The 22,683-nt window shown below is 52.4% G+C and overlaps 2 protein-coding genes across 4 annotated transcripts in view; one reads left to right on the top strand and one right to left on the bottom strand.

Moving 5' to 3' along the window:
• The first annotated feature begins 529 nt into the window (after window positions 1–529).
• TRAF4 (TNF receptor associated factor 4) lies at window positions 530–6,646 on the top strand. Its single transcript, XM_086686494.1, has 7 exons — window positions 530–799; window positions 3,743–3,794; window positions 4,402–4,506; window positions 4,577–4,738; window positions 4,826–4,987; window positions 5,085–5,240; window positions 5,517–6,646. Exons 1-7 carry the CDS (start codon window positions 657–659, stop codon window positions 6,147–6,149), a joined length of 1,413 nt encoding a protein of 470 aa, XP_086542620.1. The 5' UTR covers window positions 530–656; the 3' UTR covers window positions 6,150–6,646.
• Window positions 6,647–8,774: 2,128 nt separating this feature from the next.
• Window positions 8,775–22,683, bottom strand: part of FAM222B (family with sequence similarity 222 member B) — a 76,780-nt gene continuing 62,871 nt past the window's right edge. For 2 of the 3 annotated variants that reach the window (XM_025917127.2, XM_086686491.1), the window contains exon 3: window positions 8,775–12,694. In XM_025917127.2, coding sequence (XP_025772912.1) covers window positions 11,088–12,694 — 1,607 coding nt within the window. In that variant the 3' untranslated portion in view covers window positions 8,775–11,087. The remainder of the gene's footprint in view (window positions 12,695–22,683) is intronic. The other variant, XM_086686493.1, reaches the window with a different exon arrangement.

The raw sequence follows: 22,683 nt of genomic DNA, 5'->3' as shown, positions 1-22,683 counted from the left end.
GTGGTCTCTTCAGGGTTGGGGGTGGCGACACCCCAGGGCTGGGCAGGGCCGCGGTCCGGCCTGGGAAGGAATGTAGGCGCAGCCTGAGGCTGGGGCCGAGGTTCCTCTGGCCTAGCGCCCAGCACGGCTTCCCCGCGCCAGCCGAGCTCCCCAGATCTGGTTGCCAAGCTTCGGCTGCCTAGCACCTGCAAGCTGGAGTCCCGGGCCCCTAGGCGACACGTGGCCCCCGAGACCGAGCTATACACTCGGGAGAAGGAACCATTGTGGCGCGGCCCAGTCCGGCCGCCGGGGCCCTCCGCCCCATCCAGTTTCCAGGGCCTCCCACCCCTGGGGAGAAGCGGAGCCGCGATCTCCCTTCCGAAGGGGAGAGAGGAGCCCGTACGCGGTTGGAGGGCGCGAGGCTGGTCAGCCGCCCACCCCGCAAGCCGCGAGCCCGCGAGGTGGGTGGGAGCGCGAGTGTCCGGCGCTAGGACCGCGCGGACGCGGCTCCACCCCCTCTTCCGGCGGGCGGGCTCATGGGCTCGGGGGCTGGGCGCAGGCCGCGGCCGCCAGTCGGCGCCGCCCGGAGCCGGGAGCGCGGCCGGAGCGAGGCGCGGGCTGTGGGGCCGCCGCGTGCCCGGCCCCGCTCGCCCGTGCCTGCCGCCCGCCCGCCCGCCATGCCCGGCTTCGACTACAAGTTCCTGGAGAAGCCCAAGCGGCGGCTGCTGTGCCCGCTGTGCGGGAAGCCCATGCGCGAGCCTGTGCAGGTTTCTACCTGCGGCCACCGCTTCTGCGACACCTGCCTGCAGGAGTTCCTCAGGTGCGGGCCGGGGGGAGCGGGGAGCGGCCGGTGGCGACGGCGAGGGGGGACGACGCATGGGGAGGGGCCCGGGCCGGAGACATGCCGGGCCTTTGTCTGCGCCGCGGCTCCGTGACCTCAGGGGCGCCCACCGTGACGTCACGGGGTGGCGGTGACGTCAGACCCCGAGGGAGGACCCCACGCACTAATCCGAAGGGGCCCGGGGCCCACTGGCGCCCGCGCCCGTTCGGAAGAATTCCGTGCCAGCCTGCGGGGTGGAGGTGGGAGAAGACGCCCTTCCTGACCCGTGGCCGGCCCTCCCCCTCACCTGAAAGCCGGAGCGGCCTCATCCTTGAACTTTGAATCCTTACGGGAAGAGGAGGACAAAACCCTCTGTCCCGGGCAGTACCTTAAGCCTCCGGAGTTTCCGCCCATCTAACCTCTTCTGATTCTAACAATTCGAGAACGGCAGCTATTGTTCTCCCATTTCACAGATGATGAAACGAGAGATTCAAAAAAGGCTGCGGCTTGCCCACGATCACACAGTTACTTAAAGGCTTAACTGGGTTTTAAGCCCGGGCTGCTTTTGGTCCCACAACAGTGGGAGGACTGTGACGGTACAGATCGCCCCTGAAGCAGTGGAACCCCTTGGGTGTCCCTCCTTGCCCCTGGGGATCTTCAATACCGCGAAGCGTCTATAAGTCGTTAGGGAGGGGGTCGCACCCTGAGTGTTACTGAACCAGGTGGCCCCTTGGCCCGTGGGGCGTTTGCTGAGTTCTGGGCACCCCGCGGTGTCCTGAATCGAACGCCTTTGCTGGGAAATGCTCACTGTCAGGTGTGGGGAGGCAAGACGAGGGAGCCCTCATTCCTGGGGAGGTCGTGCCCCAAGAAGAGGTCGTGCTCCCTTTTCCCCAGGGAAAAGCTAGGTCAGCCACTGCCGCCTGTCTGGAGGCTGTTCGCTGAGGGGTTCTAGGGGCGCAGGCAGGGAGCGCTTCTGGGGCTCCTGCCTTCAGTGCTGCTCCCCTCCGTCTCTCAGCCCTCCGCAGCCCCTAGCTGGCGGAAATCTCAGCAGGCCCTTTGTTTTCAGTTCCCCGCAGCCCGGGCCGGCTCCTGCCCTCACATATGCTCCTGCAAGAGCTGCTGTGCTGCCCCCTCCTCCTTTTCCCTCACCCTCCTCTGTCCTCCCTCCTCCCTTCAGTGTACACACATACTCCCCTACAGACACACAGTCCCATTGTCTTCAGCGGCGCCCTACCCCGGCCCTCTGGTTTCCAGATGAGGCCAGCTGAGCCCCTGCCCCCACTCCCAGCTGACCCACCCCGACTGCCTGGGAGGGGGCTGTCAGGCCGTTTCCCTCCACCTCCTCTGTCCCTCTCCCCAGCTTCTGCCCCTCCCCCTCCCGGAAATCCCCTCTTCCTCTCTCACAGCCCCCTCCCCCCATCCTGTTTTCTCCCCTGGGCCTGGGCCTCCACTGCACCGCCTGGAGCAGTCTTGGCCCCTGCTTTCCCCACCTCTCCCCCCCCCCCTCCACTGCCTCCTCCCCTAGAGCTTGAGCGATGCTGCTGAGGCCCCCGAAGGAAAGAAGTGGTTGAGCAGGCTCTGTCCCTCACCACCACCCCTTATCCTACAAGCAAGGGTGTCCATAGCCCCCGCAGAACCTTTGTCCTGGCGGGGCCCCAAGCTGCTCCGACTAATCTTCTGCCTGAAGCCTGGGGACTTGCCTTAGTCCCCTCCCTGTCTCCAAAACCACTAAATCAGCACATTCCTGGAGCAGCCCAGCAGACCCCTCCCCCATGGCCCACCCCCCTCTTTCCCCATTCCTGCCGGGGCTATTACTCAGGTCGGTCCAGGAAGGCTGGTTGCCCTGTGGGCACGGGCACACCTCTTCGGTGCCTGGACACGTATTGTTCTTGGTATTGGCGGCGTGGCCGGTGGTGGTAGTGGGGGTCAGGGGAGACGGGTGCTAGAAATCCTTTGGGCAGCCGGGGCACGGACTGCCCAGGTCCTACAAAGTTCTGTCGTGGACAGGGCTGCCATGTGGCTTCCGCTTCTGCCTTGATCTCTGCCTCCCACCTACCTGACTCAGACCTGCCAGGAATGCCGTGCCTGAGGGCCTTCAGCCCTACTGGGTGAGCCCTCGCTCTGCTCAGGCCATGCCAGGTGTGTGTGACTGGTCCTGGCTGGGGTCAGCAAGGGCATGTTGGTAGAAGAAGGCGTGTCAGTGGATTCGTTGGTGCAGGGTCGGAAAGCTTTCAGCGCGTGCCCTGCGGTGACCATAGTCTTGGCTGTGCTTGCTTGGGCGGTTTTTGTCGCGCCAGCCTCTCCTCGGTGTCTGTGGGGTAGTAGAACCTGTGTGAGGCGGGGAGTCAGACTGACGTCCAGCCGCTGCTCCCCCCGTCTCGGTTCTTTCATCTGCAAAATGGGAACACGCAGCCCCTTCGCAGAAGCAGGTGGTCAGGACTGGATGGCAGTGTGAACAGTGCCTTAGAGTGAGCCTCTCCTCCTCCTTGCTTTAGGAGGCACACCCTCACGGGAGGAGGGAAGGGATGGGGTAAAGTGGCCCCAAGCTGACCTTTGCCCTGGGTTCTGGGACGAGATCCCTGCTGGGGGCCGGGCAGCCCTGGCACTTCATCTCAGCACTCACCCCCTGCCGCTGAAAACTTAACAGGGTGGAGGGCAGGTGTCCTGTCCCTCTCCCAGTCCAGCTGCCCTCCAGGGGGGAGGGGTACCAGCTGCCACCTGTTGGCCAAATGCTGTCTGAGGCAGCTGTCTGTCTCCACTGGGCCCACAACCCTCTCCCCAGGACAAGAGCTAGGATCTTCTGGGGTGCTAGGCAAGTGGGTACCTGCAGGCCTCTGGCTGAGGACAGGTCTAGTGAGAGGGAGGCTGCCCTGGTTGAGGGGTGGGACCTGGGTTCTCCTTTCCCATAGCTGGAGCCTGACTCTGTCCCCTCCCCCTTCACAGTGAAGGAGTCTTCAAATGCCCTGAGGACCAACTTCCTTTGGATTATGCCAAGGTGAGTCCACAGTGCCAGGCAGAGGCCCCAGTTACAGGCTTTTGCCCTTGGTGGAGGTTGGAGCTGCCGGCAGCCAGTTGGCTCAGGGCCAGTGTCAACCCGGTCCTGTGGAATCCTGTGCCCCCACAAAGGTGGCCCCTTCCCTCCCACCAGGCCAGTTTGCAAATGAGGCCAGTGTTTGCCCTGGAGGGCAGGCACAATGCCCAGCCTGTGGGGGTGCCAGGGGGTGCACAGAGCGGCTCTGTGCTCGCAAGCAGTGCTCCCCTCCCCTTTGGGTGGCAAGCCAGGCCCCTGGCTGAGGGCCAAGACCCCTCTACCAAGAGGAAGGAAGCAGAGGATGCGGAGGCTGCCCGGAACTGAGCAGGCTGATTGGCTGCTGTTCCAGAAGGAGGGAGTGTCCCGTGCAGGCATGTTGGGGACCCTGGTATCCAGCTTTGGAGCAGACACCACCTGCTCTGCCTTCCATCCCTCGGCACAGAGGGGACTATAGCTCAAGAGAGGCTGTTACCGACTCTTAGGTAGAGCTGGCCCGTCTGGGGGTGGTGGGGGTGGAAACTGGGGACTGTAGCAGGCTCTGACCCTGCCGGGTTCCTCCCCGTCTACCCAGATCTACCCAGACCCGGAGCTGGAGGTGCAGGTGTTGGGGCTGCCTATCCGCTGCATCCACAGTGAGGAGGGCTGCCGCTGGAGTGGGCCGCTGCGCCACCTACAGGTGAGTCTCCGGTGGGAGGGAGGGGGCTCCCCCTTTCTTGGCAGGCACTGACCGTCTCGCTCCCCCACAGAGCCACCTGAACACCTGCAGCTTCAATGTAATCCCCTGCCCCAATCGCTGCCCCACCAAGCTGAGCCGCCGGGACCTGCCTGCACACTTGCAGCACGACTGCCCCAAGCGGCGCCTCAAGTGCGAGTTTTGTGGCTGCGACTTCAGCGGGGAGGCCTTTGAGGTGGGTGGGGCCCGGTGGAGGGCGCAGGGTGAGTGGGTCGCCTGGTGGCCCAGGGATCCCTTCAGTCGGCCTCTCTGGCGTTTCTAGAGCCACGAGGGCGTATGCCCCCAAGAGAGCGTGTACTGCGAGAACAAGTGTGGTGCCCGCATGATGCGGCGCCTGCTGGCCCAGCATGCCTCCTCTGAGTGCCCCAAGCGTACCCAGCCTTGCACCTACTGCGCCAAGGAGTTCGTCTTTGACACCATCCAGGTGAGGCCCTCCCTGAGCCGCGGGCTGTGGGGCAGGTGGCGGGGTGGGGGTGGGGGTCAGCCTGTTGACCGCTGTCTCTCTGCCCCTGTGGCCGTAGAGCCACCAGTACCAGTGCCCGAGGTTGCCCGTGCCCTGCCCCAACCAGTGTGGCGTGGGCACGGTGGCTCGGGAGGACCTGCCGGGCCACCTGAAGGAGAGCTGTAGCACCGCCCTGGTGCTGTGTCCGTTCAAAGACTCCGGCTGCAAACACAGGGTGAGATGCCCCTCCTCTTCCCTGTCTGTCCCCTTCTTAGTCCTTGAAGCCTCAGATGTAGACCAGGCCCTCTCTGGTCCCTGCCTTGCTGCTCTGAAGCCTTCGGTCCTTCCTTCTGCTGGCCGGCAGCGGCCTCCCGAGTGTCCTCTACCGTCCCCGGTCAGAGCTGGGTGCCTGCAGCCCCATCGCCGCTCCCCTGTGTCCCCTGTCTCCCCTGGGCATGTCCCTACTGATAACTGTTCTCCCTTCCCCCATGGCCCGGGGCTTTGCCAACAGTGCCCCAAGCTGGCGATGGCCCGGCATGTGGAGGAGAGCGTGAAGCCGCACCTGGCCATGATGTGCGCCCTGGTGAGCCGGCAGCGGCAGGAGCTGCAGGAGCTGCGGCGAGAGCTGGAGGAGCTGTCGGTGGGCAGTGACGGCGTGCTCATCTGGAAGATCGGCAGCTATGGACGGCGGCTTCAGGAGGCCAAGGCTAAGCCCAACCTGGAGTGCTTCAGCCCGGCCTTCTACACACACAAGTATGGCTACAAGTTGCAGGTGTCTGCGTTCCTCAATGGCAATGGCAGCGGTGAGGGCACGCACCTCTCGCTCTACATTCGCGTGCTGCCGGGTGCCTTTGACAATCTCCTGGAGTGGCCGTTTGCCCGCCGCGTCACCTTCTCCCTGCTGGATCAGAGCGACCCCGGGCTGGCTAAGCCACAGCATGTCACTGAGACCTTTCACCCTGACCCAAACTGGAAGAATTTCCAAAAACCGGGCACTTGGCGGGGCTCCCTGGATGAGAGTTCTCTGGGCTTTGGTTACCCCAAGTTCATCTCCCACCAGGATATCCGCAAGCGAAACTACGTGCGGGATGATGCGGTCTTCATCCGTGCCTCTGTTGAATTGCCCCGAAAGATCCTCAGCTGAGTGCAGGCAGGGCTCCAGGAGAAAGGGGGTGGAGCATGACCTCAGCCAGGAACTGGCTGAACCTGGAGAAGGGGCCGGACCCCCTTTCAGCTGCTTCTGCTGCCCAGGTTCTGTTCCCCCTCTCCTCTTCCTTACCACCCTCAGGTGCCTCCTATTGGTGCTTCAGCCCTGGCCCCTGGGGGGAGCAGGTCTTGGGGTCATCAAGGGCTTGGAAAAAGTGATCCCAGGGCCTGTCTCCTCTCCTGGGCAGGGAAGACATGCCTTGGTGCCGGCCACACTCTACCCAGGACTGAGGCGCCTGCTGGTGCTATGTCCCAAGAGCCATAGTGGGGGGTGGGAGTGGGGATGTGAGGGGTAGTTCAAAGAATCTGTCTTGAGATCTGATTTCTCTTCCCCTTTCCCCAGCTGTGCCCCCTCTGGTTATTTATTTACTTAGTGCCAGGAGGGCACGGCAGGGGAGCCCTGGTTTTTAATAAATCCTGAATTGTATTTATTAACTTGGTTCCAGCCTGACTTATCTGGGATGGTTAGGGCCGCCTAAGGCTGGGCCCAACAGGGAAGGCGCGGGGCCAAGGTCGCCGTGCTGCTTGCCGCTCTGCGCTGCTGGATCGCCCTCTGGCGGACGACAGGGGAACTGCACTAGGCTTTGTGCGGAAGACAGTTGCCTGCCGCTGCCATCTGGTGGTTAAATGGGGGAGGTGCATTTTACGAGCCTGGAGTCCTTGATCCATACCCCACCAAAGACTACTTACTGCTTCTGCCCCCAGGCAAGTCTTTCTTGGTCTAATGATCATAGCTGTCGTGTAGCAGACACTCCTAAGCACGAATGTACATTATTCGTTTAATACAACAGGCAAACGAAATCGCTTCTATCGCCATACTAAAAGGACGGCTCAGTCGGCTGTGGTGAAGATTTACTGAGACGATGCTTGTTCCCAGCGCAAAACGTGCTTGACAGAATGTTAATCCAACTCCAAAGCCCAGCCCATACCCAGGGACTAGGCTGAGCCGAGGGCCTTTTGAAGGGTATTTGGATTTTCTCATCCATGTTCATTTATTTTTCATACAGCCGTCAGTGAGTGCCTGTGATTATCCACATTTGACTGATGAAATAGGAATAGAGGAGTGAACTGATTTCTCAGTGTCTTTCAGCTGGTTTGGGACAGGGCCTGGATTCGGTTTTAAGCTCTAGCAATCCCTAGTAATACAGCTCCCTTCAATAATGGCAGCAGAGTTGGGTTTGGATCCTTGCTGTGCTTGCTTTTTGCCAAGTTGCTTAGTTACATGGGGCACCGTTACTCTCATTGGTAAAATGAAAGTAATCCTGTTTACCTAGACTTGTAAACTTTACGATTAATCAGCATAAAGTCCCTTACTCTTATTGCCTGGCCCTGTGAAGAGGCCCGATGTATGGCAACTATTACCTACTAAGGAGAAGGTTCAAGGGTGGTAGTGTTTGCCTTTTCCACCCTCCCACACACAGGTTGAGGTGGAAAGACCCTTGACATTCAGCCTGGGGAACTACCAGCTTATTAGCCTTCAAAAGGTCAAATTCACTGATCTAGGGGGGAGATGGGGCCCTGGCTGCCGGCTGGGAAAGATGGCCCCTTCTCCAGATAAGCCACCTTTGGCACAGCGATGCCTGGAAGCCCGCAGGGAAAACCACCGGCTACCAGGGGCTCCAGCAAATGCCTTCTCTTCAGCTCCTGCGGCAGGTAATAGGCGACCCGGCCGGCATCTGTCTCCCAAGAGAAGCCGGACATCCTCGGTCAAGCTTGGGCTCCCTCTGCCGGCAGGACCGTGTCACTGCACCGCTCCAGGGGCGCACTGACTGGGAAAGCCGGATGGTGCCTCCCAGAGTTGCCCCCACACCCAGGCCTAGACCTCATTCCAGTGCTGTTGCAGACGGTCAGAATCGCTATGTGGAACTAGGCAAAACCTGAGGTGCTGGTCTCCCCGCGCATCTGCCCAAAGAGGCCAGGCAGAGCTGGGTTCACCTGTCTACTTAGCTGCAGGACCTTGGGCCGACTGCGGGTAGGGGACCCAGGTAGAAGGCTTTCTTTCACAAGGATGGCGTGAGGAGTAAAGGAGGCAGGGGCACCTTACAGAGAAGGGCGTGCTCCGAAGGGAACTGTACTTTCGATTCCATCAGTACTCGGAGGGGCCGCTTTTCAGGTCACAGATTGCGGCACCTATTACCTCCAGCTGTCAAAGGCCCTCAGAAATCCCAAAGTGGTGGAGGTGGGAGAAGGGGAGGGAGGGGCGTTTTAGTCTTCGGCTGGCTCATCAGCAAAGCAGATCCTGGTTTTTCAACGGTCCGTGGACTGAAAGTGGCAGCACATGGAGCCTGTAGAGCGGGGCGGTAAACCACACTTTCCCACGGGTCCCAACACGCCCCGAGCGCCCCGCCTAGGGGAGGCCCTATCACGTGCCGGCTGCCCAATCACCGCAGCACCTGGTCTGGCATCACAGACTGGGAGGCTTCCGAGTGGGCCCAACACTAGAAGGGCTCGCGTCCTACAACTGAGGACCCGCTTCTCTCGTGGAGAGCAGGCACGTCAGAAATCATTACAAGAAAAGTCACCTCAAACATTCACAGCATTCAACGAATAGGACAAGTTCTGGTGAGTTTTTTCTTTTTACTGGTTTATAATAATCTTAAAAACCCCATCACACCCATAAACCACCACAGGTGAGCAGATGAGGGAGATGGAGAATGAATGCTACAGTATGTGGACAGTGTAGGGAATCTGGGGTATTCCCTAGGGGCAGCGTGGGATGGAGGCAGGGAGTGTGGATAGGAGGCCCTGGCTTGGACCCTTATTGCTGGTTGGGGGTTGGCTGGCAGAGGGGGGAGAGAGGCTCAGGGTGAACTAGGAAACATCTCACACCAAAGGCAAGGGCAGTGGGGGGTGGGGGGGAAGAGGGGCCACAGTACATTTTTCCATGCAGACTAGGGGTGGGAGTGAGAGCTTCAGAGATTTGCACCCCTACACAGGAAGAGATTTGAGGGTTTGAGGTTCGATTTAAAGCCCCCAAGTTGGTGTCCGGTCCCATTTCCTAAGATAGCAGCTCACCTTTTGGGGAGAGGCATTGGAAAAACTCACAGCAAAAATATCTGGTTTGGAGATCAAGCAAGGGATAAGGGGGGACGGTGGGGTTCTCTCAGAGAAAGTGAGAACCGGAAGGGACCCTGGGTGAGACGGTGGCGGTGAAGCCTTGGGAGAAGGCGCTGCGCCAGAAGCTGCAGGTGCTCCTGAGGGCTCAGGGACAGGGAGGTACCAGTGTTCACAGACGGCAGGAAAATAAATTAGGACTTCATGTTGCTATCATTTGGCATAACACAATCAGGCATTTTTTTTTCTTTTTCTTTTTTTTTTCTCTTTTTAAATATAAGGCATCTTGCCAACACATAATTTAAAAACTGGTCTTCAGTCACATTGCTTCAGATCACTAGAGAATTTCTGGCTAAAGAACAGTGGATAGTATAGTAAACAAAACCCCAAATCTTAAATAAGAACATCAGCTCACATTCCCCAGAGACAAGAGGAAAGGTAAGGGCTTATCTGGTTTAAAAAAAAAAAAAAAAAAAGGCAGAGCCCAACTTTAACAGAAGGGTGCAAAAAATTACAAAACATGATCTAAATTTAAAGTTACAGAAAAGTTTTAAATTTCTAGCCAACTAATTGCCACTTGGGAATGAAACACGTTGAGCGTGGGGTGGAGGATGGGCACGTGACAGATGGGCGCGGGCAGGAGGGGCTGCTTCCAATGTAGGTCCGCCTCCAGCTGTTAGAACCATGCTCATTTGGTAAAGGAAGAATTCAAAGAGCTTAAGGCTTTGTGTTTTTTTTTTTTTTTCTTTCTTTCTTCATTATACTGAGGGGCTGCAAAAGGAGGTGACTAGAGGGTGAATGTACCTGTGGGGCCGCTCACACAACGCTACTCAAACCCACACTACATTCATACAGAAACAGGACATTTAAAACTTACAGTGTAGAGCAATATTCTTAGCCAGTGTAGAGAACCAAATGCATTTTAACTTTTTTTTTTTTTTTTTTTTGGTGTTTTTAATTCCGAACTCCAATGTGATCATCCTTTCTTTACCTACCTAATTCCTCAAGATCCTATTTTGTTTTGCTTGTGTTTTTGGAGGGGTGTGGGGGATGGGAGCAGCAGGTGAGTTGGGAGAGAAACAGTGAGAAAGGGATCTTGGGTGTGCTGGACAGTTACTACCTTTCTCTAGGGCTGGAAAGGGGTGTCAGGAACTAAGATACCAACACAAAGACGCATTTTTCCCCCAGGTCTCAAGGCTATGGCCAAGTGCCTACAGGGTGCCCTTGAATGTAGCAAGGGCAAATGCAGTGACTCTGGAATCCAGATTTAAACAAAGCCCTGAGGAATGGAGAGGGGTGGGAGGAGGTGAAGATTGGGTCAGTTTTGAGATCTTTGGGTGAAGAAGGAATTAACTTCCAGAGCACTTGGGAAGTCTGGGTTCTTAGTCCCAAAGAGACAGAGGCAGACAGGGAAAGTCCTAGCTTAAGGGGCTGGGTACCTACGGCCACCTCACCTAGGGCCCTTCCTTACCCCACACCTCAGTCCTAAGGAAAACGGGCAGAGATGCAAGAAAAGGCAGGAGGTGGCTGGGGGGAAATGGTCAAGGTGGAGGGACTGATAGGCAGTAGAGACAAAAGCTTGGAGTTGGGATTAGGTCCTAACATAAACCCAGAAGTTGCTGGGGATGGTGGAGGGGACGGTGAGGGCACCAGGGGATCCCCCGCTGTCCTCAAATAGATCCCACCAAATTCCCTTTCTTAGACCTCTAAGAATGATCACATTGGAGCAGCGAAACTCTGAAACTATCCAATTACTCAAAAGTAAGTCTAAACCTAGGAGGGTGATGTATGACGTGTAGCTTGTGGAGGGCACCGGGGCTACCTATCTATACCCAGGGTGCTGAATATGAAGATTTCGACTATCTGCGGGATCAGGGGCTCGGTTGCCAGGGGCTCGGTGGGCCTTGCTCAGCATAGCCAGGCTCTGTTCTCGAAAGCAGGCCTGCTGGAAATCCCCGCTTAGGTAATCCACTGTTTGCATCAAGCTGTTCTGGGTTGCCACTGGACCGCCCCCGGCCCCTGCTCGGTAGTGGGCCCCAGCAGCCGTCCCACAGTCAAGGGGTGCACCCGTGGGCTGCCCACCGTGGAACGGCATGGCGAGGTCCTGAGACCCCGAGCTGTCGCTATTGGGAGTGGGCAGAATGTTGTTCCACAGGGGTTGGAAGTAGTGACCATTGGGGTAGGCCAGTGGGGCCGCCAGGCCGTTGACAGGTGGGGATGGGGTTGGCTTCTCCAGGGGTGGCTTCAGATGGAAGGACTGTGCCAGGCAGAGTTCCTGCGGGTAGGCAGGGGCCTTGCCCACAAAGCCAGGCCCTGCCAACTCGCGTCCTGCTGCGTGCTTGCCTGTCAGGCCAGGGGCCGGCGTCCCACCGGCCTCACTGCACATCTGCTGTAGGTGGGCCAGCTGGTGCTGGTTCCAGGCGACTGGCTTGAGGTCGCTAGGGTAGCCAGCAGGGGCTCGAGAAATGCCCGTGGGCAGGTTGACAGGGCCTGCGGCAGGCAACGCGGCTGTGGCCGCGTGGGTGTGCTCCATGGGATTGACCACACATGAAGGCATTGGCGTGGGCACGCTGTGGGTCGACACCCGGGTGCTTGCATTGATGAGCAGACTGCGACTAATGGGGCTGGGGTTGGCGATCTGGCCCTCACACACTGAGGTAGTGCTGATGCCTGCCCTCGTCTGGCAAAACTGGTTGATCTGGTGCACGATGCTGCTCAGGTCCGGGGGCTGGCTGTGCTGCAGGGTGGCCGCCATTGAAAGGGGGATAGTTGAGGTAGACACGGTCACATTCGGGGGGGCATCTGAGTCTGGCATCTTCCGGCCTCCATGCAGCAAGGGATTGGGGGGGTGCTGGAGACCCTGGTGAGACAGGGCCTGAGGGTGGACCAAGCCCTGGGTTTGGGCCATGGGCTGAGGGTGGCCCAGGCCCTGAGGCTGCTGGAGGCTCTGAGGGTGGGACAGCGCCTGGGGTGGCGGGATACCCTGAGGGTGCTGCAGCGTCTGGGGAGGGGCATGGGCCAGGGTCTGTGCATGCTGCAGGGCCTGCTGGCGGGCCAGAGCCTGGGCCTGGGGGTGGGCTAAAGTGCTGGGTGCCACAGTAGCATAGGGCGCCACTGGGGGGTTCATGATGGCCTCAGGGAGCAATCGGGCTCGGGTGCCGTCAAAGTCCTTGAGTATGCTTTTGGCTGGCACTTTGACAATGGCAAGCAGGCCTGCCTTGGTGGCTGCCTGAGTCGGGTAGGGGCTGTAGCGCTGGGCTGATGTGTCGAGGCCGTTCACAGTACGACGAACGTGTTTCCGCTGGGGAACCTTCACACTGTTGGGGAAGATTTTTATAGTCAGTGGGTTGTTTGCGACCTTCTTAGCATACGCGTCCAATTCGGCTGGGGTAGGATAGTGAGCAGCTCTCATTTTCTGTGTAGTGTCCCCTAGAGAGAGAGAAGGGTAAGGAGAGCAAAGAAGGAGAGGGAGCTCATCAGTGCCAAGCCAACCAGCCCTTCTAGATTCCCCTCTTGAGGGCCTATGGTGGAGTAGGGGTTAACGAAGTTATCCCTAGTCTTCATTTTAGACCCGGCCTCACTGAGCCCCCAAGTAACAAGCACTGCTAACATTCAGTCAGCGCTCACAACTAGCCAGGCCTTGTGCCAGGTGACAGGCTCTCGGTGAATCCTCGCTACTGCTTTAGAAGGTGGGTACTATCAGGCTTCTCATTTACAAATGAGGCCACCAAAGATCAGAACAGCAGAGCAACTTTCAAAGTCCCGGATTTTGGAGAGCCTGAACTTGGCCAATTCTCACAGAAGTAACTGAAGGTTGCTCCTCTAAGTGGAAATCTCTCCAAGTTCCTACCTGTTGGCCTCAGCAGTGAAGGCTCTAGGCAGACGCTCTGGTAAAGAGGGTGCCTGGAGTGACTGCCCTTCAGTCTGCAGTGGCCGGTGAGGCAGCAGCTTTCTCTTGTGCCTTGGCAGCTGGGGCACCATACCCACTGGGTGGGCATCCTGGCTCAGCAAACAGGATGTCTTTTTTTCAGGAGCAGAGGAATAAGCTGCCAAAATCCCTCCCCTAGCCTTATGTCACAAGTTCACTTTTGTTTACAGCTTACCCTCGGCCTGACTGGGTGAAGATCAAAAGGCTTTATTTATTTCCTCGTGGGGGGTGGCAATAATGACAGGGCAGCAGGGAGGGAACTGAAAAGAAAGGTTTCAGAGAATCTTTAAGTCCTGAGTGCCAAAAACAGTCTGTTTGGCCCTTGTCAGCTGTCACTTTCCAAAATGAAAGAGGAAAAACCTGCCTGCCTTTGGAGATGGCGGAAGTACCCACTCAATGCGCCTCATTAATGTTAACAGTTTCTTTGTTCTCATCTCCAGGGGCCACCCAGCAGGGGGCTCCAGCGGATGTTGGACCTCCAGTCAAAAAGGAAAAGGTTCTGAGAACAAGAGCTCTTTAAGGATGCCAGGCTCCTGCAAAAGGTCTCAGCTCTGTTTTCCCTCTCTGAGGTAGGGTTTCTCCCAAGTGTACACAGAAGGTGCCTAATAAAGGCTTGCTGCGTGAGTAAGTACCCAGTCTGCCCAAGCAGAAGGAAGGGGCTTGGCTGGGAGCCTAGGCTCAGCTAGCTAACTCCCACCCTATTTCCTCCCCTTGCAGAAGGCAGCCAGGATAGAGCAGGGAACAAGCTGACTGAATGCCCAGCTTGTGGCCTCAGCTGCCTTGGCCCAAGAAGACCCCATTCAGTCACGTCACTGGGCATCAACTGCAAGAGAAGGGGGGCAAAGAGTGTGCCAGAAGGAAGAGGGCACAGCTGCCCTCATTTGGTGGCACTGCTGGTTAGCCTGCCAGCAACTGCTTAGAAAATGCTGCTCTTGGAGGCAGGAAAAAAGAGAGCTGACATCCACAAGGCACAGTGAGATTTGGTCCCATGCTCACCAATGGAGAACTTAGCAAAAGAGTACAGAGTGGAAAAGAGCTGTGCTGTTAGGGGCACCACGCCTCGAAGTAGCAAGGACTCACACATGTTTAAGTTCTACTTTATTAACTGTACAGGTTAGACGCTCAGTCCACAAATGTTTGTTAGATGACCGATTTCAAGAAGGTCTTAAAAGGATGAATGTGACTGTGACAGTTGAGGGCAAGAAGGGGAGGGAGGCAGAGAGGCCCAGAAATCGCCTATCCACTAGGTATTACTAGCTGGTGAGCAGAATCAAAGCCCTGACAGTGGAGTGTGAGTTCTGCTGCTTCTTACAAGCCACTGACCCTCAATGGGCTTCAGTCTCCATAAAGTGGGGCTTTTTTCTGACCCTTGTTACATTCTCCTGGACAAGAAAATACCAGAAGTCTGGGATCACTGAGACATAGTCCCTCGAGACACCAGAATTCCATTAGAAGCTGCCTAGGTCAGCCGCTGCACTCGGGTGTCTGACTGGTCAAAATCAACTGAACAACTCTGGGCTCAGCTGAGTAATGGCAGTCAACAGCTGCTGGGTTTTAGTTCAGACAGGTAATACAGGTCTGCCTCTGGGCTTTCCTCCACAGTGGTAGGTTTTTCTCCTTGAAGACCAGGTGTGAGAGAGAGGTATACTGGCTTACTGAACAATCAAGTTCCTTTGTTCCAAGTCAGTACCAACTCTCAGGGTGTTTTCTTTCTCCTAGCAGAGGCAGAAGGTAGCTTGGCCTGATTCAGGAGTATGGAATGGGACACTTACACCGGATTGGTTCTCTTTTAGTTCTCTTTTCCCTGTTTCTGCTGATGTTGACCATGGTGATGACAGTAGTCAGATAAAGGAATCAGAATCAAAAGAAAATAAGGGTGGGAAGGGTGGATACAGGCTACAGTATCTTTGTTTTGAGAGAGAGCGTGAGAGCACACGCAAATCCCATGAGGGGCAGAGAGAGAGAAAGGGAGAGGGAGAGACAGAAGCGGGGCTCAAACTCACAAACTGTGAGATCATGTCCTGAACCAAAGTCAGATGCTTAATTAACTGAACCACACAGGTGCCCTACAGTATCTTCGTTAAGGAAGAATCTCAAGGATGAGATAAGTATATTGGACACAAAAAAATTGGCTACATTCTTGGAATACAGCACCACCTACCTCACGTACCAGACTTGAGCTTAGCACTTAAAAAAAAAAAAAAAAAAAAAGTTTTCTTAACACTTTCTTATCTCAGTCCCACAAGGGCACCCTGGAAGCTTGCTTTCTTCTGTAACATCTTCCCTTAATTAAGGGTACAGCTAGCACAAATACCATGGCTTTGTAAGCAACTTATTTACTATTTTTTAAAGTAAGCTCTTTGCCCAAGTGGGCCTCAAACTCACAACTCCAATATCAAGAATCACATGCTCTACCAACTAAGTCAGCCAAGGTGCCCCTGTAAGCAACTTATTTAAATAGGTGGTACCAAAGGTGTCATCAATGGGGAATAAGGCAGGGTAGAGAATAGGGAATCTGTGGTTAGAACAAAGTTAGAGAGATCCGGATTCAAGTACTGGCTTTATTATCTGACTACTCAGGGTCTGTCTCAGTGACTCTTCATTTATAGATTAAAAAAAAAAATTTTTTTTTAAGTTTACATATAAATTAGTTGGCATATAGTGCAACAATGATTTCAGGAGTAGATTCCTTAATGCCCCTTACCCATTTGGCCCATCCCCCCTCCCACAACTCTCCAGTAACCCTCTGTTCTCCATATTTAAAAGTCTTATGTTTTGTCCCCCTCCCTGTTTTTACATTTTTGTTTCCTTTCCCTTAGGTTCATCTGTTGTGTGTCTTAAAGTCCTCATATGAGTGAAGTCATATGATACTTGTCTCTCTCTAATTTCGCTCAGCATAATATCCTCTAGTTCCAACCACATAGTTGCAAATGGCAAGACTTCATTCTTTTTGATTGCCAACTAATACTCCATTGTGTGTGTGTGTGTGTGTGTGTGTGTGTGTGTGTGTGTGTGTGTGTGTGTATGTATCACATCTTTATCCCTTCATCCACTGATGGACATTTGGGCTCTTTCCATACTTTGGCTATTGTTGATAGTGCTGCTATAAACATGAGGGTGCATGTGTCCCTTCGAAACAGCACACCTGTATCCCATGGATAAATGCCTAGTAGTACAATTGCTGGGTCGTAGGGTAGTTCTATTTTTAGTTTTTTGAGGCACCTCCACACTGTTTTCCAGAGTGGCTGCCCCAGTTTGCATTCCCACCAGCGGTGCAAAAGAGATCCTCTTTCTCCGCATCCTCGCCAACATCTGTTGTTGCCTGACTTGTTAATGTTAGCCATTCTGACAGGTGTGAGGTGGTATCTCATTGTGGTTTTGATTTGTATTTCCCTGATAAGTGATGTTGAGCATTTTTTCATGTGTCTGTTAGCCATCTGGATGTCTTCCTTGAAGAAGTGTCTATGCATGTCTTTTGCCCATTTCTTCACTGGATTATTTCTGTTTCGGGTGTTGAGTTTGATAAGTTCTTTTTTTTTTTTTTAAGTTATTTTTTTTTCAATGTTTATTTATTTTTGAGAGAGAGACAGAGGCAGAGCATGAGTGGGTTGAGGGGCAGAGAGCGAGAGAAGACACAGAATCTGAAATAGGCTCCAGGCTCTGAGCTGTCAGCACAGAGCCCAATGCGGGGCTTGAATCCATGGACAGCGAGATCATGACCTGAGCCAAAGTTGGGCAGTCAACTGACTGAGCCACCCAGGCGCCCCGAGTTTGATAAGTTCTTTATAGATTCTGGATACAAACCCTTTATCTGATACACTGTTTGCAAATATCTTCTCCCATTCTGTCTGTTGCCTTTTAGTTTTGCTGACTGTTTCTTTTGCTGTGCTGAAGATTTTTATTTTGATGAGGTCCCGAGAGTTCATTTTTGCTTTTGTTTCCCTTGCCTCCGGAGACATGTTGAGTAAGAAGTTGCTGCAGCCAAGATCAAAGGTTTTTGCCTGCTTTCTCCTCGAGGATTTTGGTGGCTTCCTGTCTTACATTGAGGTCTTTCATCCATTTTGAGTTTATTTTTGTGTATGGTGTAAGAAGGGTCCAGGTTCATTGTTCTGCATGTCGCTGTCCAGTTTTCCCAGCACTGCTTGCTGAAGAGACTGTCTTTATTCTATTGGGTATTCTTTCCTGCTTTGTCAAAGATTAGTTGACCATACGTTTGTGGGTCAATTTCTGGTTCTCTATTCTGTTCCATTGATCTGAGTGTCTGTTCTTGTGCCAGTACCATACTGTCTTGATGGTTACAGCTTTGTAGTATAGCTTGAAGTCTGGGACTGTGATGCCTCCCTGCTTTGGTTTTCTTTTTCAAGATTGCTTTGGCTATTTGGGGTCTTTTCTGGTTCCATACAAATTGTAGAATTGTTTATTCTAGCTCTGTGAAGAATGCTGGTGTCATTTTGATAGGGATTGCATTGAATGTGTAGATTGCTTGGGGCGCCTGGGTGGCTCAGTCGGTTAAGTGGCCGACTTCGGCTCAGGTCATGATCTCGCAGACCGTGAGTTCGAGCCCCGCGTCAGGCTCTGTGCTGACAGCTCAGAGCCTGGAGCCTGTTTCAGATTCTGTGTCTCCCTCTTTCTGACCCTCCCTCATTCATGCTCTGTCTCTGTCTCAAAAATAAATAAATGTTAAAAAAAAAAAATGTGTAGATTGCTTTGGGTAGTATTGACATTTTAACAATATTTATTCTTCCTATCCAGGAGCATGGAATATTTTTCGTGTGTGTGTGTGTCTTCAACTTCTTTCATAAGCTTTCTATAGTTTTCAGTGCATAGATTTTTCACCTCTTTGGTTAGATTTATTCCTAGGTATTTTATGGTTTTTATTGCAATTGTAAATGGGATCCATTCCTTGATTTCTCTATTGCTTCATTGTTGGTGTATAGGAATGCAACCAATTTCTGTGCATTGATTTTATATCCTGCAACTTTGCTGAATTCATGGATCAGTTCTAGCAGTTTTTTGGTGAATCTTTTGGGTTTTCCACATAGAGTATCATGTCATCTGTGAAGAGTGAAAGTTTGACCTCCTCCTGGCTGACTTGGATGCCTTTTAGTTCTTTGTGTTGCCTGATTGCAGAGGGTAAGACTTCCAATACTATGTTGAATAACAGTGGCAAGAGTGGACATCCCTGTCTTGCTCCTGATGTTAGGGGGAAAGCTCTCAGTTTTTCCCCATTGAGAATATTAGTGTTGGGTCTTTTGTACATGGCTTTTAATGATCTCAAGGTATGATCCTTCTATCCCTACTTTTTTGAGGGTTTTTATCAAGAAAGGATGCTGTATTTTGTCAAATGCTTTCTCTGCATCTATTAAGAGGATCATATGGTTCTTGTCCTTTCTTTTATTGATGTGATGAATCACATTAATTGTTTTGCAGATATTGAACCAACCCTGTATCCCAGGTATAAATCCCACTTGGTCGTGGTAAATAATTTTTTTAATGTATTGTTGGATCCAGTTGGCTAATATATTGTTGAGGATTTTTGCATCCATGTTCATCAGGGAAACTGGTCTATAGTTCCCCTTTTTAGGGGGGGTCTCTGTCTGGTTTTGGAATCAAGGTAATGTTGGCTTCACAGAAAGAGTTTGGAAGTTTTCCTTCCATTTCTATTTTTTGGAACAGCTTCAAGAGACTAGGTGTTAACTCTTCCTTAAATGTTCAGTAGAATTCCCTGGAAAGCCATCTGGCCCTGGACTCTTGTTTTTTTGGGAGATTTTTTGATTACTAATTCGATTTCTTGACTGGTTAAGGGTCTGTTCAAATTTTCTATTTCTTCCTGTTTCAGTTTTGGTAGTGTATATGTTTCTAGGAATCTGTCCATTTCTTCTAGATCACCCATTTTATAGGCATATAATTGCTCATAATCTCTTATTTTTATTTCTGAAGATTAAAAAAAATTTTTTTTATTAAGTATTTATTTTTGACAGAGATAGAATGTAAGCATGAGCTGGGGAGGGGCAGAGAGAAGGGGAGACACAGAATCCGAAGCAGGCTCCAGGCTCCAAGCTGTCAGCACAGAGCCTGACGCAGGGCTCGAAATCACGAACGATGAGATCATGACCGAAGTCGGACGCTTAACTGACTGAGCCACCCAGGCACCCCTATTTCTGAAGATTTTTTTTTTTAAATGTTCATCTATTTTTGAGAGAGAGAGAGAGAAACAGCAGGGGAAGGGCGGCAGAGAGAGAGGGAGACACAGAATCGGAAGCAGGCTCCAGGCTCTGAGCTGTCCGCACAGAGCCCAATGCAGGGCTCAAACTCACGAACCACGAGATCATGGCTTGAGCCAAAGTCAGATGCTTAACTGACTGAGGCACCCAGGCGCCCCAGTCACTCTTCATTTATAAACAGGGATGATACCTGCTGGTGTACCTCATAGAACCACTAAGATCAAGAGATTCAATGAATAGGAAAAAGGTCTGAAAACAGGAACCATGACTATTGAAAGTTATTATTCAAAGATAGTAGGTTTGGTTGAGTGTGTGCATAGACAAGAAAAAGTAACCTGACCAAGAAAGCCCGCTGGTCTTGAGTCTGGGAGTTAAATGCAGCAGAAAGCACTGCTGTCTATGCCAGGGATTGGGGGAGAGTGGGCAATCTCCCTGAATCCCAGCTTCCCCACAGGGGCCTCCCTGTTTATTCTATTTTGAAGGTCAGAAGATGCAAGTACCATATGCGGCAGGAAACTATCAATAGGTGGGAGATGCCCAGGCAGTGTGTTTCAAACACTGGCTTTGGAGTCTGACCCGAGTATGACTTCTACCGAGTTGAACAGTAATGTAACACTGGCAAGTGCTACTCTATCCTTCTCCTCAAAAGAAAGATGAGAGTCTCTCATATGGAATCATTGAGGAACGAATGAGAACAAAGATAACAATGCTCAAAATACTGCCTGGCATACAATAAGCACTCAACAAATATTAACTAATTTCTGAGATTTCTATGGGTTTATCCAGTTACTGGGTCAATGCACCATTTCCAGGACCTTCCACTAGGGGGCGGACAGGCACAGAAAGTAGTAGTGAAAGTGGGTGATCCTGATGTTTGTCTCAGGCCCTGATACTCTACAATGAAGGAGGTCAAAGTTGTTGTCTAAAAGATTATTTGAGGACCAAGAACCTTTGGTCATTTCAGCCATTCAACCAGAAATATTACGATATACCTGATAGTGAGCTGGGGAAGGAGAAGCAGAGGCTTGGGGTTAATGGGGGGGGTCCAAAAAACACATTTTCTGGTGAATTGGGAAAAGATGGGTCAGAGGAAATTTTGCCAAGTAAAGTTCCAAAACAGCTGAGAACTCTCAAAGCAAGTGACAGCATGGAATATAAAACCTAGAAAAGCTCTAGAAGGGTATCTACCTAACCCCAACTGTGGTCCTGTATCAAATGCAAGAACCACCAAAGCCAAGATGTTCCTTAATCCAGACTACCCCATGGCAGGATGGGAAATGCGTTACATTCTCCTACACACACAGAAAAGGAAGGGGAGGTGAGAAAATGTTGGAGTCGGAAGGGACCAATTCTGTGATTCTATACATGTGGCGGGTTTAGCCTGAGGAAGGCAATTGGCCAGGTGACTTACAGAGCTGGCCAAGAAGCCACATGTCCCGTCTCTCCTGCCTTGAGCTCTTACAATATAAAGCACAATAATCTATAAACATCTGTGCCCCATCCCCGCGCCCTCCCCACCCAATACCAAGCTCTGTGTTTCTAACAACTTGTAAGACCCTCCTGAGGATGAGGGGCAGGGAAAGAAGAGCACAACTACAAAACTGGTTCTCAGGTCTCTATGCTAAGAAGCCTGGGCTTTGAGTGGGTCTTGGTGCCAGCTCCAAAAGGGTAGAGTTTATGCTCCATCTCACCTTAAATGCTCAATGCTAACGGCTCTAAGTCATATGGCAGAATTTGTTTTCTTCTACATTTTGGGAGAGGTGAAAAGAAAGCAAGTCAGCTTAAAACAGGTTTTCTTCTCTGCAAAGGCTTGTGTGTAGTTAAGGATAGTAATCAAGTGAGACAAAGGGATTCCAATACGCTATTCCCCAGACAAGCCTGAAACCAGGGAAGGTCATTGCAATTCTTGAATACAAATTTGAGGACAGTGGTTGGCAGATACTTTGAGGCTGCTTTGGGAAGGAGTGTAGATCCGAAGTCAGCACCCAAGATAAAGCTGCCTATTTGCCTTTCTTCACAAATGGCTCACCCTTGATACTCCATCTGTGGGTAAAGCTGTTTGAGTACACGAAGGAACTTAGAAGCAAGGTCAGCGAACTACTCTGTCATGCTTCTAAGTAAACTCCCTTATCCAGTTGTGTCCCTGGAACCCCAGAACCAATCAAAATGCAGTTAGCATGCAGATTTCAGTGGCCAGGGAACACAGACAACTTTATCACCCAAATAGCATTTATTGAGAGAAAGATGGGGAGGAAAGCTGGTACAACATAGCACAGCTTGCCTACTGGGTCAGGCAGCTACAGGAGGAAGACTGTTAGTTTTAGCTTGTCATTACAGGAATTGGAATCGTTGGCCAAATCCCAGAATTCATCAGGCTCTGGGTCTTACTCTCCTTCAAAGAAATGAAGTCAAGAGGCTAGACCATTTTTAACTTCTGAAGATGATCTTCCCGAGCAGGGTTCAGCAAACTACTGCCTGTGGGCCAAAATATGAAATATAGCTGCTGTGTTTTTGTAAAAAGTTTCATCAGGACACAGCCACACTCATTTGTTTACGTGTTGTCTATAGCTGCCTTTGCCCTGCAACAGTAGATGCAACAGGGACCCCAAAGCCTAAAATACTTGCTTATCTGGCCCTTTACGGAAGAAGTTTACCAACCCCTGCCATAAAGGATTTGGGTAAAGTGCTGAAGCACCTTTTCTATTAAAGGGTAAGCCTAAACGCCTCAGTGATTTCCCCTTTTGCTCTGAAAGGAAGGTCTATCCCAAATTTAGGGCCATTTTTATACTTGAAGACACTGTACATGGTAATGAGCTAGGAATAGAATCTTTTCCTTGCACATCATTGTAGTGCAGGGACAGAAGCCAGGAAACTGGGAAGATATGAGGCCTAACGCTCCAATTCCAGCCAGTTTAAGACAGGAATCTGGGGCACCTGGCTAGCTCAGTCAGTGGACCATGTGACCCTTGATCTCCAGATCTTAGGGTCATGAGTTCAAGCCCCACGTTGGGCACAATTTACTTTATTAGATTCCTTTTTTTTAGTTCTCAAAAGCTCAATCTTTTGGGCAAGTTTATTAGCAGGAGTATACCCAGAGAGACTGAGAAAGCTAGCTCCCTATCCCTTCTGTAGGTGAAAGCTTCTTTACTTGTAAACTGAGGTCACTGGCTCAGCAGACAGCAAAGCCAAAGGGAGCTGTTTCCATAGTAGAGAATGCTAAGAGTCCAAAATAACAGAAAAGGGTCAATAGTTTATTTCTAAGATAC

This window comes from Puma concolor, chromosome E1, assembly GCF_028749965.1.
Source record: "Puma concolor isolate L17-30 chromosome E1, mPumCon1.1.hap2, whole genome shotgun sequence".
Classification (NCBI taxonomy): domain Eukaryota; kingdom Metazoa; phylum Chordata; class Mammalia; order Carnivora; family Felidae; genus Puma; species Puma concolor.
This window is presented reverse-complemented; position numbering and strand designations above follow the sequence as displayed.